This window comes from Eleutherodactylus coqui, chromosome 12 (assembly GCF_035609145.1).
Source record: "Eleutherodactylus coqui strain aEleCoq1 chromosome 12, aEleCoq1.hap1, whole genome shotgun sequence".
Lineage (NCBI taxonomy): Eukaryota > Metazoa > Chordata > Amphibia > Anura > Eleutherodactylidae > Eleutherodactylus > Eleutherodactylus coqui.
This window is the reverse complement of record NC_089848.1, coordinates 90,420,918-90,438,131: the sequence shown is the minus strand read 5'-3', so window position 1 is coordinate 90,438,131 and position 17,214 is coordinate 90,420,918. Positions and strand designations below refer to the sequence as shown.

General features: G+C 46.0%; 1 protein-coding gene across 1 annotated transcript in view; it reads left to right on the top strand.

The window, feature by feature from the left end:
- FAM171A1 (family with sequence similarity 171 member A1) overlaps positions 1 to 16,917 on the top strand; it is a 108,714-nt gene extending 91,797 nt beyond the window's left edge. Inside the window, exons 6-8 of the mRNA XM_066584951.1 lie at positions 5,251 to 5,367; positions 8,253 to 8,367; positions 14,249 to 16,917. Coding sequence (XP_066441048.1) covers positions 5,251 to 5,367; positions 8,253 to 8,367; positions 14,249 to 15,815 — 1,799 coding nt within the window. The 3' untranslated portion in view covers positions 15,816 to 16,917. The remainder of the gene's footprint in view (positions 1 to 5,250; positions 5,368 to 8,252; positions 8,368 to 14,248) is intronic.
- The last annotated feature ends 297 nt before the right edge of the window (positions 16,918 to 17,214 follow it).

Sequence of the window (17,214 nt, the reverse complement as noted above, 5' to 3'; positions counted from 1 at the left end):
CATTTAAAAATCTGTTTAGCTTCTTAATGATTGGGTTTTAAAGGATGATTACGGGACATTAACTCAGATTCAGTAAACACCTCGGAATAATCTGGTGATTAACATATAGGATGGAATAAGGAGGCCAGCTGGAAAATAACAACCTGAGTTATAGCTGATGTACAGGATTAGACCAGCGGCACCATACCTGGTTGTGTGTGGTATTGCAGCTCAGCCCTGCTCACCAGTGGAGACATGCTGCAGTACAACCGGACAAAACCATGGAAGGGGCGGCGCTGTTCTTGGAAGAAAGCTGCCATGTTTTTCTTTTTATCTTGTACAACCCATAACGGAGTACATTCCTTTTAGACCATGTTCACACGGGATGGGTTTGCTGCAGATCCACATGCTGCTGAAAAAGCCACCCAAAATTATCACATAATTAGTTTCTGCACCCAAATCAGCTACAGATTTACCACTGTAGATTTTTATCAGCTTTTCCACTGCCGAAACTCCTTAGCAGATCCACAGTGTGTGAACAGAAACTTAGAGCTTGAGGCGATTTCGGCCGTTTGCTGGGTGTTGGAGAAGTTGACTCTTTCATCTGATTGGAAGATGATGTGGGGTGATTCAGTTGTCCACAAGGCTTGCTTCCACTCGTGTACCATCCAAGAACGGCGCTCCAAGCACCATCGCAAGCGCCTCTGTACGTTGACTTCTCTGATGTTAGGCTTCTGTGCAGAGACCCTGGGAAAATCCGGTCACTTTAAGCATAGTACTGGTGGGGGTCCCAATACTTTTGACAACATGGTGTATGTCACACAGCGTTCTTGTGTACACTGTGCTCTTGTGTTCAGGGGGCCTGTTTTGGATGCCTGAAACCAGCACCATTGAGTTTAATTTGGCAAATGGAGACCAAAGCCTTCATTTGATACGTTTTTGGTCAATTCTCTTTTGTTTTTTGGAGGACACAAAAGCATAGTCTACTATTCTCTATATACACTTCACTTTTAAGGGTATATTACAAAACCTCTGTGCTTCAACCACTACACTTGTATATAATCTTAAAGTACCCCGAGTGCACCTTTAATTCATTATTCTTTATATTTAACACACCTAATTAGGACCCCTCGTTATTCTGCGGTTTCTTTCTTCTGCTGTCAGTGCTTGTCTTGCCAATATGCTAATCCTGTACATTGCCTCAATTCTCACCCCCTCAGCTCATTAAATCAGGGAACAGATGTCACGTTTGCTGCTATTTAAGTTAAGGCTGCTGGTTCGTTCAGGACATTCCGATTTTCCTTCAAAAGTCCATATATAAGATTGGGGTTTCTTGCTCCTATATATATAAGATTGGATCTTCTTGCCGCAGTCCAACTCCCTCCCTATATCGGACAAATGTCCTGATAATTCTATTATGGAGCATTGAATCTTATCTATCTACAATGGAAACAAAATCCTCGAATTACAATATATAGCACAATGTTTCAAAACTTATGGTCATCTACTAGTTTGTTAGTCTCATAATTTTTGTTATATACTTGCATTAAAAACTTTATTGCTTTACCAATGTAAATCACGTTTGAAGTGGCTGCCCCTAGGGGTCTCCCTTCCAAGCTTCTTTGCAATTCATTCTCTGTCATTGGCTGCGGAACTTCCTTAATAACAAGGGGACACGGATGTTTCGATAGCTATGGGGAGAGAAGCTATGTTCACAGGCAGCTCGCGTGCACTCAGAGGCTACAGGCTGACAAATCTGCAGCTACTGTAATAATCTTGACAGTTTCTGCCTCTCCTGCTGTTTGTGTGTGTGTGTGTGTGTCTATCTTACAAACAGATTACAGTGGGTCTACTAAGCATTAGACCAGAATGTGTCTAAATGCCAAATCATCCTGGTAGAATAGAGGGGCGGGCCTTTAGATAATTCTTTCCCGCTGATTGGACCAGAGAGAGTGCAATGCAGCATGGTAAGTAAGGGCAAGGAAGTCAAGACAGTGAACTACTGGCAGAATGGTAGGCTTGTTAAATGCCCCCTCCTTGAAAGTGGATTGCTAACAGCAGAGCAACAGAAAAATGAGAGAAACCATCTGAAAACCAGAACTTACAGACCTGAAACGGTGCAAACAGCAGCAAATGAGCGAGTAAGGAGAACTTGGTATATATTAGAAAACTTGTTGAAAACTCAGGTATGACCTAATCACCCTGTATAAAAGGTACCTTATCACATGAATCATCGCTGGAAATAGCGATGTCAGGCAATAGTTGTCCATTGTACATGTGCCACCGGCAGGGCACTGAGCGAGTAATCGCTTACCTGTCGGAATCGCTTGGTTTTTAGCTCGCTTGAGAGCCAAGCAACTGTCGGCCCATGTAAACAGGCAGTCGGGGTATTTCTATCTTATAACATAAGAGCTAGCCTATGCCATCTCTTCTTGATCAGTGAAGGTCTGAGACCCCATCCATCCAGCGAAGGAAGAGTCTACAGATGTGATTCAGTGCCTGGAACAGTTGGTGAGCACTGCTTAGAGTAATGGTGGTTTCACGCCTGCATTGTGGGTTCCGCATTCCTGTTCCATTCAGGGAATCACCGGCCGACTGTCTGTGTCTTTCTTTCAGTATTTTGAGCCTGATCTGTGATGGAACCGCTGGCCTGAAGCATAGCTTTGTTTTATTTTGGCCCATTCCCTGTACTTGAAACTTTTTGAGGACGTCAGGAACACTTCTTCTTAATTTTTTCCCCCTCTAGTATAGTTTGGACCGCTAGAGTGTTGGGAAAAAAAATTGGAATTTGTCCTGTAGCCTTTAAATTGGCTTCCATGTCAAGGGGTTAATATCTAGTCTGCACTGATCTGCAGCCTCAGTGTTTTTGTATTTTGCTGGTTCAGTCGCGTTTTCTAGAGTAATGGGCTGATTCTTGTTAAGCGTTTTGTACAGGAAAAAAAAATGTCAATTCCAATAAAATATTCATCAAGCCTCATCTCACGAACGCCATAGTCGTGGAAAGCCGGATTAGCTGATTCCTCTGCTCATTTACACTACAAAGTCCTCTGCAGTTCTGAGCACTTAAAATAAAAAATATGGAAAACTAGAAGTGTGTAAAGTGAACACTGAACATCTGGCGTACGGCTAACAATGTTCGCGATGCGACTAGTTCACATCCGCTTTTTTTTTCTTTTCCGGTTAAGATTTGCAGGTGACTTAGAAATCCTCGTCTCATCCGACACTTGACTGAATATTAACATGACAATGGCGGGATGTCAGCCGGTACCCAGGGATGGTGAAGAGGAGCAGTTGTCATGTCAAATAAGAGCGTTTAACTCATCAAGGATGATTAAATATTCCCAATTACCATGGGCATCTTATTTACCGATCTACTGCTCGGTGCTACGATGTATGAGGCGGGCGCTACGCGAACGATGAGAATTACGAAATTTAATAAAATGATAAAAGCTGGGTTATAGAAGTGACAGATATGACAGTATTACGGGGTGGGCCATGAAAAAGTAGCACCGCACTCTAATGAAAGATGTCCAAAAAAAATTGTAATGCCCCCATTGAGCTGAATGAGCGATTCTGGTCTGAGAATGAAAAAGTCCACATGTAAATGCAAACGTGGACTTTAACCCTTTCCAATCCAATTTCTATCCTGGTTTTCCTAGGGGGCTTACTCTTTTTCTGCTGTTATACAACGGTGCTATCTGCTGGCTAAAGCCAGTACTGCATGAGGTGACACATTGGATAGGCTCCGACAGCAGAGAGGCTGGCAATATACAGTAAGAGAACTCTGACGGACGTCTTCCAACATCGGAGCTGTACAGCCTTAAATCATAATGTCTGTAGACGTCAGACAGTGGATTGGAAGGGGTTAAGTCCGAGTTCTGGCAGTTTCAAACTCTGACTTTAAAATTGTCCGTAGATATAAGGCTTAAGGCCGGCATCCTACGAGCGTATATGTATTTGCATGCACATGAGAACAAGTTTTTTTTTTGCGCGTGTATCACCGTATTTTTACTGTTCTTTTTCTGCATGCAAGGGCTTGTTTATTTGCGCACTTGGAAAACACGTACTGATTTGAAATGGCTAATTAGTCTATGTTCTAGATGTGTTTTTTGTGAACAAACCCATTGAAGTTAACGGTTTCCATTCTTTGTGTGAAGCCGACCTTATTCTGTAAGGCCACGTTCACACAGGGCGGATTCCCGTTGGAAATGTCGCGGTTTTGGCCGCAGCAAAAACCGCAACATATCCGCCGGGAGAAGCTTTGAAGCGGCCCGGCCGCTCTCTCTTCCGCTATGGCCAGTGCTCCCATAGAGGGGAGCGCGGCCGCAGCGGAAAAAAAAATAGACATTCTGCGTTCGGCAAATCCGCGCCGCAGCAGCGGCTTCTGCTAGCTTAGCCGCAGTGGATTTGCCGTCCCGTGTGGACGAGATTTCTGAGAAATCTCGTCCACATGGCTGGCTAATCCCGGGATTAGCGACCGCATGCGGATTTGCCACGGCGAAATTCCGCACAGAATTTCCGCGGCAAATCCGCCCCGTGTGAACCCAGCCTAAATCTGTCCTCTGATGCCTTATTTATTATCTGCAAGACGCAAATTACCATTTGTCTGTTCTATTCTTGAAAAACCTGGGTAACAATATGGCGGCTCAGGAGCTGCGGGAGGGCATTTTTATTGAACTTAAGGACATATTATAATATCGAAGTCCAGACTGGACAACTTCTCCGATGTCACCTATATGTACTGGTTGGAATTATTTTATTTTTTTGGAGCCCTCCTAAATAGGACCTATTGAACTGTATGAATGTCTAGTGTGCTCGGTCCTGCATGGCAGACTCCATTCCAGTAGCTTTGACCTAAAAAGCTACCTGCTACAGACAACCCCTCGTCACGCAGCATGTACTAACACTGTACGTCATCGGTGCTTAAACCTGATGTAAAAACATATAAGAAAATAAATACAAATGTTTATTTCATTTTATTTGGCTTTCGTCAATTGAAAATTGTGCATTTTGCCCATTCACAACTGGGGAAACTTTCTTTTTTTTTTTTTTTAACCCAACAGCTCCACCTAGTGGTCATATTAAATAGTTGTATCCTTTGATGCAGCAAGAACAATAATATACATGTGGAATTTTTTTGTTTTTTTCTTCTCTCACCACCTTTAAATACTGCACAGAATTATTGCATACCGTAGTACTTTCATCTCCAGTACATAAGGCATACTCCTTCATGTTACTGTAAATGTTATCTGTACTACTTGTAATTCACAGGAACGTGGGTAAAAAGTAGTATCGGAATCATTCAACAGGAGGGAGACCAGCTGACCTGGACATACATTGCTCCACAGATGGGATACTGGGTTGCCGCCATGTCTCCTTCAAACCCAGGTAAGAAATCTCAAAAAGTTGTTAGAAGCTAGATTCTAATGAGCATATGACGCCTAGTAATACACTGATGTGCTACAAGTCATGGGACAGGAATATCCTGTAGAACCCCCTCTGGCCCAGCAAAGGGCATCAACTTTTTGTGGCATCAATTCCACCTGCCGTCTGGAGGGATGTTGGGCCCTGCCGTCTGGAGGGATGTTGGGCCCTGCCGTCTGGAGGGATGTTGGGCCCTGCCGTCTGGAGGGATGTTGGGCCCTGCCGTCTGGAGGGATGTTGGGCCCTGCCGTCTGGAGGGATGTTGGGCCCTGCCGTCTGGAGGGATGGTGGGCCCTGCCGCCTGGAGGGATGCTGGGCCCTGCCGCCTGGAGGGATGCTGGGCCCTGCCGCCTGGAGGGATGCTGGGCCCTGCCGCCTGGAGGGATGCTGGGCCCTGCCGCCTGGAGGGATGCTGGGCCCTGCCGCCTGGAGGGATGCTGGGCCCTGCCGCCTGGAGGGATGCTGGGCCCTGCCGCCTGGAGGGATGCTGGGCCCTGCCGCCTGGAGGGCTGCTGGGCCCTGCCGCCTGGAGGGCTGCTGGGCCCTGCCGCCTGGAGGGCTGCTGGGCCCTGCCGCCTGGAGGGCTGCTGGGCCCTGCCGCCTGGAGGGCTGCTGGGCCCTGCCGCCTGGAGGGCTGCTGGGCCCTGCCGCCTGGAGGGCTGCTGGGCCCTGCCGCCTGGAGGGCTGCTGGGCCCTGCCGCCTGGAGGGCTGCTGGGCCCTGCCGCCTGGAGGGCTGCTGGGCCCTGCCGCCTGGAGGGCTGCTGGGCCCTGCCGCCTGGAGGGCTGCTGGGCCCTGCCGCCTGGAGGGCTGCTGGGCCCTGCCGCCTGGAGGGCTGCTGGGCCCTGCCGCCTGGAGGGCTGCTGGGCCCTGCCGCCTGGAGGGCTGCTGGGCCCTGCCGCCTGGAGGGCTGCTGGGCCCTGCCGCCTGGAGGGCTGCTGGGCCCTGCCGCCTGGAGGGCTGCTGGGCCCTGCCGCCTGGAGGGCTGCTGGGCCCTGCCGCCTGGAGGGCTGCTGGGCCCTGCCGCCTGGATTGCCACCCACAGCTCTGTGGCATTTGTAGGTGCAGGATCTCAGGTGCGAATAGACCTCTCCACCAAATGCCTTAAATGTTCTATTCGGTGCATGTGATGCAAAATGTTCAGGTCGCACCATTCATAAAAACTTTCCAGAATGTTATGTGAACAAATTTCAGGCAACGAGGGCCCAAAGGAACACGACATTCTGTTGGAATATCCCATCATTGTGGCGGTACATGAGGTACTTTCAGGGCTGTACAATGGTCACCAAACACTGAAACATTGCTGATTCCCGTCAAAAATATGTTTAGGTGGACCAAACACATGCATGGAAACACCCTGTTCCCCCATCAGCACCAGTATGGAACCACTACCAACCTGCCCTGACAACTGGGATTCCTGGCTATATGGGGTTTGTGCTGTACATGAACCCTAACCTATGCCCAAAACATTTGGCACCGTGAGTCATCAGACCACACTACATGCTGTCGGCCCTCTGGGGCCCAGGTGTGTTAAATGTTTGCACAACTTAAGTCCCATGTAGAAAACGATTAACGCTCAAAATTCGCTCAAAAGCCGTCTTTTGAGCCATAATCGTTGTGTGTAGCTGCACTGACATCGTACAGTTTTCATTAAGCCGTCGCTCATCATTGTCTTTCAGCATGCTAAAAGACAACCATGAGCCTTATCAGGGATTCACAGCGGGATACAGCTGATACTATTGTTTCAGCTGTATCCCCCTCCCTGATGACAGGCGGGTATGAAGAGCAGAGCAGTCCAACTGTGTTCTCCATACCCGGCACGGAGCACTCAGCTGTATAACAGCCGGGCGCTCCGTGCAGAGAACAGCTGGAAGCACCCTCCGCTTGGAGCACTCGGCTGTAACAGCTGGCCGCTACCAGCGGAGAACAGCTAGATGCAGAAGACAAGCTGGGCCACCCCACGTGTCTTCTGAATCCTCCGCAGGGAGCGTTCGGCTATAACAGCCGGGCGCTACGAGCGGAGAACAGCTAGATAGAGAAGACAAGCGGCCTCACTTGTCTTCTGTATCCCCCACTGGGAATGCAAGGTGATTGCTCAGCGTTTGAGCGAACACCTTGCTGTGTAAATGGACACAACGATTATCGCTCAAAAGTGATTATCTTTTGAGTGATAATCGTTGTCTAAATGGGCCTTTAGTAATGGCATGTCCCCTCTGTCTGGTACCCACTATCATGCCTCGGTGGAACTCGGATTATTCTTGCCCCTTTGCCATGAGCCTGCTGGCAAGGTTCAACCTCACTCACAAGATAACACCTCATAACTTAGAGGTGTGGATGTTCCCCAGCAATCAGCCACTTCATAATCAATTTACATACTGCTATCCCATGACTTTTGACACATGGGTGTACAACGTTAATTATCATTCTATATAAATTAGTTAGCCAGGTGTTTTTTTTTTTTAATTGTTGACCTGTTCCCTAACCCCCTTCTGGCTGCATCACAGGCATGTGGTGGGGCTTGCGGTGCGACGCGTTAATGTTAGAACGTTCCATTGACAACCGCATGAAAAAAAAGCGCAAGAGACACGCAAGTGTGCAGGAGCCCTTAGGAAATGCTCAGCTGTTACCGTCCGTTCCATAGACTATGACTAGAGCGGACATGCTCAACTGCTGCTTCATAGAGAACTTGGTCATGCAGTGATGAACTGGAGGGGAGCATTCTGTTGATCAGCGGTGGTCCCAGTGATCATACATTTATTGCCTGTGCTAAGTGTTTTGTAGGATAGTCCTTTGAATGATGTCATCAGGATTTCAGCTTCATTTGTGTTTTTTTTTCCTTTTGGTTTTTAGATCCTGTGGTTAAACAAGATATCACAAGCTATCACACATGGTTCCTCTTGGCAATATTGGGAGGGATTGTGTTCATTCTCCTGGTCCTGTTCTGTCTCCTGCTATACTACTGTAGGTAAGTCTACATGAACCATACTGTAATATACAAGTGCCATTACTATGTTCGAATAAGCTTGTCTATTTGTATACACGGATTGGCCACTTTATGAGAGACTCCGTGCCTTTCACGAGTGGGGCTTCATTGTATTGCCAGCAAGCCAGCTTTATTGAAGTGGCGGAGGCCTTTTAAAGAAGGTGAACAGCTGTTGACCACATAGCAGGAACTAAGCAGTGGTGCAACCCCAAGAATGACCAGAGCTGGGCAATGCTAAGAGGCCCTGATGACCTGGGCCAAAGAAGATGTCGTGCGCACTTGGGAGGAGTCGTCGTCTCCCTATTCAGCAAGAAGGCTCTGTGTTAAGGTCTGCGCAGCAATCGCTGTGCAGAGGAAGATGGAAAAAAAATGTACACCGCACATCGGATGAAAGAGTCTCCCTGAGGCAGAGATGAGATGGCTGTGTCTGACTGCTGTGCAGGCGAAGAAAAGGGCCACAGCGCGAAAAAATATTCCCGAGGACCGTTATGAGTGCAGTTTTCCCCTCTAGGACTGTTGGGTATAAAAAGTCAAGGTTGAGGGGGGGGGGGGAATCTTGAACTTATCGTGACTAACCTATTACTACCGTAGGGTGTGATTTGTGCTGCGATTTTCGCGCAAAGCCTTGCTTAGGTGTTTACTAGTTATTGAATAGGATGATGTGATATATATTTGTTTAGTCCAATTGTAATGGGACCTGATGAAGGATAACCTTGCTTACTCTGAGTTATGTGAGATTGTGATAAAGTTGCGGGCAGCAGTATACTAGACATGGCTTCCGCTGTAGCAGAGTTGTTCTGATGGGTGCTTCTGTGCCATATGATTCAAGCAAGAGTCACCGAAGCGTATATTTTAGCGAATCTTCCATTTATAGGAAAATGTTGCCATGGATGTGTAAAGCTCCTGGATGTTGCACACTTGTTACGTGTTAAGTGTGCGCAGCTAATCGACTTCCACAAAACATGGTAGAAGGAAACTGGACGTGGAATCCCAGCAGTTGCTGGTACCGGAAATTATACAGGGTGGGCTGTACAAAGGTAACCCGTCTCTGATCCGGACACCACACTTCTATAAAAGCGACCAATCACAGCACAGCTTTCATTTTACCTCTGCTGTATAAGAAATGAAGCCTTAGGTGTATGTTTACACTTAGCGGAAATTCCACTGCAAAACCCGCAGCATTGCCACTTCCTGCACTGGGCCCCTGGTGGTCTGTAGTGAGCGCAGCGCCACTAGTCACATGTTGTGGAAGGCACCAGTAGCACTGTACTCATTAAAGACCACAGAGTGTCGAGTGAAGGAAGCGCCAAGAACGCAAAGACTTTGGAGGTGAGGGGGAGCGCGGCATCATCTGAAATCCGCTGCAGAAGCGTAGTTGATGTGAAGTTATTCTGCAGTGTGGTGCTAGGATTAAAGAGGCAAGCTACTTTTCCGAGACCCCAATTTATGTATGTGGATCAGGACAGCCAAGAATGTAGTTGCTAGGTTCTGCATAGTTGCAAAATATATGGAGAAGGGCGCTGTGGTATACATGGAGAAGGCCAATACTACATGTGTCTTGCTGCTGCCACTTTGGAGAATTGAAGAGGTATTCACTGCTGTGTGATGCCGAATGTGGTGAACAATGTGGTGACTTTTGGTGAAAATTCAAGTACCCTCACATTAAGAAAAAGATGATGCTGTGTAATGTTATGATCAGGGGCGTAACTATAGAGGATGCAGGGGATGCGGTTGCACCCGGGCCCAGGAGCCTTAGGGGGCCCATAAGGCCTCTCTTCTCCATATAGGGAGCCCAGTACTATGAATAAAGCATTATAGTTGGGGGCACCGTTACAGGTTTTGCATTGGGGCCTAGAAGCTTCAAGTTATGTCTCTGTGCAGCATGGTTAAGGTATGGGTACGGGTACAGATAGAGGGGGGCCCCTGCTCACCTTTTGCATCAGGGCCCCTGAGCCTTTAGTTGCGCCCCTGGTTATGATGCCGCGTTGGGTACAAGAACCCTCCTATGGCGTGATGTCAATGTAATTTCTGGTTTATTAAAGGTTATTTTTGCTGCATACAACTTGGCTCCGTCTTCTGCACCGTCACATTCCAACCTCCTGCTTCAGTCGGAAACCCTTTTGTCGAATGTGTCAAGAATCGACAGACAGAACAGTTGAGCAAATTGGAGGCGACTACAACGCCGGTGCTCCAGCTAATGTGTCCGAACCACAACATGTCGTTCTGTCGCACCGGCCGGCTGTCCTTGCTTCCCTGGCCTTCATAGTCCTTGTGTCTTAATCCTATAGAGTACCTCTGGGACGAGGTAGAATGGGCTTTTCAGAACATGTCAGGACCTCCATTTAATTTGTAGCAACTACAAGACGCTTCCTGTTCGCATGGACCAATATTCCTGCAGAGCAATGCCAATACCTGAGATCTATGCTGCTACAAATTGTTGGGATTCTGATGGCCAAAGGAGACCGGCACGCTACTAGATGGGGGGGGGGGGGGGGGGGGGTCTAATAAAGTGGCCATTCAGTGTATATGTTTGTATAAACTGAACCTGCCAATTATGCTGAGGTGAGTGACGTCACACGGGCGCTGCTGATCTCTTCTTGCAAAAGAGGTCTGTCAGATTGCTTTGCTTGCAAGTTCCTTCTCCTATGCCAACCATTGGGTAATGGACATCTACTTCCTATTTAAGATGTTCCTCAGCAGCTGCCGTGTATATTATACAGTACTGTGCCTCAGCTGCTGCAGACTTTCTTCTTCGTGGACATTTATTAACATTGCCTTCCTTGTCCTCGAAGAGGTTCTACGGCATCTGAGGAACAATGGCGGCATTTTATAAAGCAAAATACTGCAGAATTCTGGTACAAAAAGGGACACTTTATGCACTTTGTCCAGAAAAGGGGGCATAGCTAAGAGGAATTGTAAAATATTGTGCCGAGATAGAAAGTTACCCCCTATACTGTGAATAGGGTATAACTTTATGATCGGTGGGAGTCCAAATTCTGGGACTTCCTGAGAAGTTCCAAGAGTCCCTCCATGAATGAAGTCGAAGCACATGTACATATACGCACTGCCGGTGTATTTCAATGACTGCGCCAGATATTGCCAGTTTTCAGGACCGTGGTGGATCCCAGCTGTTTGATTCTCATCAATCATAGTTATTACGTACCCTGTGGCTGGGGATAACTTTTATATCTTGCTACCATTCTTTTTAAAGGTGCGTTCACACGTAGCAGAAATGCAGCGGATCCGCACCAAAATCCGTAGCATTCCTGCATCAAAAACCGCATCCAAGTCTGCACAACCAATGCGCATATTGATTCGGATGCAGCTACGAATCCGCAGCTGATTTTAGTTGTGGGTCCGCAGCTGATATCAGGTCTCAGCTACAGCGATTAAGTACAGATAGGTAATCGTTGCTCGCTGCCTTCACCCGAAACCACTACTGAGCACACTTCTGCGTCACCTAACCAAAATCATGTGATTTTTGGGAAATGCACTCACTAGCAGTTCCGTGTGTAAGCAGCGCTTTGTATCCGGTCATGCGGATTTTGGTGCGGATCTGCAGCATTTCCACTATGTGTGAACGCACTCTTTGAGTATACTGAAGTTCAGGGTGACTCTGCGTTGTCTTATCCTTTCATATGGTTACAGACCTCAGTGACTTAGGCCGGCTGTCCATGGGCAATGCGGTATCGCCGCCGCCCGGGAGCAGGAGCCGTCGCCGAATCTCTGCCGGTCAGCCCTATCTTTATACATATTTTAAAAGCATATCCAAGCATAGAAACGGCATCTCCATGTATTAATGTAGTGCACATCTTCCTGATGCAACGGTCACGTGTAAATATTAATTTAGGGCAATAAAGAGAGAAAAAAGGTAAACCATAAACTGAATTTTTCACGGATGCCACTTTGCTGCGACTCCTTCATGGTGTTTTATTTACAACAAATCTCCGATAGTGTCACCGTGCAGGAGAAAAGCTGAAGATTTCTCCATGTTTTATTCCCAGAGGTCAGACACCCCTCCCGCCGGTTAACCCTTTCCAATCCAATTGTGGATTCAGGGTTTCCTAAAAGGCTTTCTCTTTTTGCTGTTATACAACGGTGCCATCTGCTGGCTAAAGCCAGTGTGTGCGCGCCAGAGAGGCTCCGACAGCGGAGTGGCTGGCAATAGACGGTAAGAATACCCTGTCGGCCGTCTTATGACATTGGAGCTGTCCAAGCTTCAATCCGAGTGTAGGAAGACGTCAGACAGTGGATTGGAAAGGGTTAAAAGGTTTTTGGCATATCCTAGTGACATGTCATCATAACGTTTAGCATGAGAATTGTCTTTTAGAGGGGACATAAAGAACAGGAATTGTCTTCAGAACCTACATCAACCATCTTGGGTTAGGGCCACATCATGTTTGTGCCCTTCAAGGGGCTTCTTTCACTCAACTGAAGCCAAAAGTGTCGTTACGGCAGCCTGGGAGCTGAACTAAATCTGTGTATACCGAGAGGAAACTGGTTCTCACCGAGGAGATTGTATTGATGTCTATTGGTTTATTACTGTGTGTTATTTTGTCTGTGGTCCCTCGGATTTGTTAATTGCTGCAGAATATGTGGACGCAATATAAAGAGTAGTAGTAGCTCTAGAATCTTACAAGCAATACTCCACGTAGGAAAAAGTATGCAAATGAGTTGCTTCCTTCTGCAGGATTTCTGTCCCTTTACTGCCCTCTGTAGGTAGCTACCTTTTTTAAGTTAATTTCCAACCCATGAGTCTTGAAACATGATTATGGATGTTGGCCAAACCGGATACTTATCTGCAGACAGATTTTTTTTTTTTTTTTTGTATGTCCATTTTTACCTTAAACAAGTTTTTTTGTTGTGTTTTTTTAAAGGGGTTGTCCCAAATCAAATATATTTTTTGCAAATGGCTTCCACATGGCAGAACATGACAAAGCAGCTGATATCCACCTCTCCCTGCGTGTCCACCCCATCGGCGGCTCCAGTCTCCTTGTTGACATAATGTTTACAGGCTGTCTCGTAAACAGACAGCTGCGACTAATTTATGGTTCGTTACAGGCTGATTTCCGCCTGTAAACAAACACAGCGGAGGAAACCCAGAGCAGCAGCGAGGGACACTGGGAGCGGAGACGTGTCGGCTCCTTTAGGTTCGGTCATCGGGGACTCATTTTCTAGAAACAAATCTAAATCTATCGGCCACTGGCAGCACATACACTTAGTGCTGAGAAAAATAATAACCGCTTGCCCGTCAAGCCGCTAACTACACAGTAGTTCCCTCACTACTTACACAGTGGCCTAGCGCCACTACACCTACCCAAAGGGTTTGAGTCTGGAGGCGTCCTTCCCTGTCAGACTCGTGGCTGTACCGCAGCCTGGTCTCCCATAGACGTCCGGCTTTCAGCCTCTTCCTCTCAGAGCCTGGCCTAGCTCTGGCTTCTGGCAGCAGCCCGCCTTTGGCATTGAGCTCTGCTCTTATCTCGGCAGTAGCTCTGGCTTCCTGCTTTCCATTTCCAGCTTGCAGCAAGGAATTGAATGTGTCTGGAGTTTTTAGTTCCTTCAGACACATCCACACAGCTGTCCCTGCTGATTAGCACACATTCAGTACACAGGCCCAGTTGCAGCCCCCTGCAGGCCATTCTGTGCACAGCCTTACATTTCCATACATTTTTCATTGAATGCAATGTTTTAAAAAGTGTTTGGGGTTTTTTTTGGTTTTTTTTTTTTTTTATACTATATACGTCCTGTGCAAGTTTTTCCATTTGTGAAATTACATTTGACCTCTACATATTTGACAGTGATCTAATGCATTATCGTTTTATAGCTTTAACAAAATCTATTCTTCTGTTTTTGGTTGACTTAGGAGGAAATGTTTGAAGCCACGTCATCACCGGAAGCTTCAGCTCACCTCTGCTTTGGATTCTTCCAAGAAAGATCAAGCCACCTCAATGTCTCACATCAACTTAATCAGCCCCATGCATATGGAGATGATGTCCTCCAGTGGAGAGGTTGATATGCATACTCCGATGCTTAAGCCTTCTTATAATACCTCACGGGACTTCAGCTCAAGAGAAGAGCTGCTTTCTCATCAAGATGGGAAAAGCCGAATGTCTTTGGACAACTTGACTCCAAGTGGCACGTTGAGACAGGTGTACAATAAATCATTGGACCAGTTCATTTTAAAATCAAGAAAATCTGCAGACATCTCAGATGGTTTTGTGTCTCCCATGAAAGACGAGTATCGCCGGAGTTACAACTCAGTGATTTGTCAGCCTTTATATGAAAACAAAGACCAAACTGCAAACCATGTTACAGCAGGAAGTAAGCCAAACTTTCAGGAACAAAGTCACCCTGTGCCTTCTGCTCCTGAACAAGAGCAGGTCATAGACCGACGACCTAATGAATGTATGATGTCTAGGTCTGTAGACCACCTTGAAAGACCAACCTCTTTCCCTCATCCAGGTCAGCTTATATGTTACAATTCTGTTGATCAGGTGAATGATGGTGTTTACAGGAATGTTTTGCCCACGTTGGTTATTCCTGCTCATTACATGAAGCTACCGGGAGAACATCTAATTGTGTCTGCTGAACAACCATATGAGTTAGAACGACTTCAAGCCGAGCTGTCCAAATCTCATGCTCAACATCCACAACAGGTACAAGCGTCTCAATTAAACTCCCAAGCAATGTCACAGCAACACTTACAAGATGGCGAAGGCATGGAATGGAGCGGACAAAACACTGTCATGTCAGAATCGGTTTCTATTCCAGCTTCTTTGAACGATGCGGCCATTGCTCAGATTAATGGCGAAGTTCAACTGCTGACCGAGAAAGCGTTGATGGAACTCGGTGGAGGAAGACCCATGCCCCATCCCCGTGCCTGGTTCGTCTCTTTAGATGGCCGGTCGAATGCACATGTTAGACATTCATACATTGATCTCCAAAGAGCAGGAAAGAATGGGAGTAATGATGCTAGTTTAGACTCGGGCGTTGACATGAATGAACCAAGATCTGGTCGAAAAGGAAGAGGTGGCAAATTTTCAATGCTGCAACATCATCTCTCTTCACAGCACCCAACGTTACAGGAGCACCAGCAACATGAACAGAAGGTGTCTGACGGCACTGCTTACACACAACTTGTTTATCTAGAGGATATGGACCAAAGTGGTAGTGAATGTGGAACAGCTGTTTGTAGCCCTGAGGATAATAGACCTTTCATCGAGGCACCAGCAAAAAAGAGCTGTGGCCAACTACCCAGCCTTCAGGAAGAAACTTTAAGACGAACTGCAGACTCCTCACCAGTGCCATTAAACAGCCCTGACCACGAGTACTCCATTCATGACGATGGATCTGATGACCAAGGAGAGAATAAAAAAAGCCCATGGCAGAAACGAGAAGAGCGACCTCTTCTGGCCTTCAATATGAAATAAGTTGTTGAGTTACAAAATGGAGTAATTAATTGCCAAATATTCTTTCTTTCGGGAATGCTTACTTTGTAGGGGGATGAGGGTCTCTCTGTGAAATTTTGACCTGATCTTTGACTAATAAAGACTAGGCTCACAGGTGGTTTCGAGGAAAAGAAGCGGAATGGATTTTATGGACTCTTTTACAGTTAGTTAAGAAGTGAGTAGTTTCAGTGTAGCACTACCGCAGCCTTTCTTTTTGTACCGAACTCTTAAGAACTTGACTGTTTCTTGCAAGGTTCTGACCACTAACCTCCCCGTGATGGGAGCATGTGACAAGTTTGTAGTTTTGAAACCAATAGTATCACAGTGTTTACTGTATATTTGCATTCTACACAGGCGATGTAGACATTATCGGAAAAGGCTATGCATTGCTGCTTTTACGCCAACTTGACATTTTTGCCTAGGCGACGCTTTTTATTTTTATTTTACCCCTTTTTTTAACGAGGCTGTAAAAAATATATTCCTCTTATGTTTTTCATTTTAATCTGCTTTTCTCTTTTTGTAATGTATTTCTACACAAAAGCTGTGAACCTGATCTCTTTTTTTTGTATTAAATGTTTTTTTGTTTCCTAAACAAAACTTAACAAAAAGTGCATTGTACGGTTTTTGTCCATAGAATTCGATCCCTATTCTCCAAGTGCCTTTTTTAAAAAGCTTCCCAAATATTTTAATTCATCCAATTTTTTTTTTTTTACAGTTCAGGTAATTTCATGATTTTATATTTTGGTTATTTTTTATTTAATTTTTCTTGCATGCACCAGATTTCACCTTTTTGCTCACTCCTTCCATAGCGGTATGATGTATGCTCTGAATACCACGGTGTACAGTAGAGATCAACGTAGCTAAAAACGAAGAAGACATCTAGGCCCCACTTAGCGTCACACGCATATTTATGTAAATATGGTTTCTGTTAATTTCGAGAATTGATTCAACTGCTCCCTGTTGACTTGGTGGGCAGAGAATGTATGACTTACTCTAACATTCGGAATTGCTGGAATGACTCTTCTGTGCATTCTCTTAAATGAACTGCTTGGTTATACAAGAATTATTAAAATAAAACCTTTTAAAAATGTGGTGTTGGTGCCTAATTTTAGGGACAGAATTACAGACCGGGTATAACAGTATGCCACGAGCACCAAGAAATGGGCAGACACTAAATATATAAATATTGAACTGCATTACTGATATATGTACTAATGTATAGGGTGTCCCAAAAATGTATACACACTGTGAATCATTATGAAGTCAGTGTTCATTAGTATACAATTCATACAGAAATGGATCATTCTTCTCATAATTGTTTTTTGTCAATGGCTGCCCCTCAATTTGTTGACTGTTGCTTTTTTTTTTTTTTCTTTTCTGT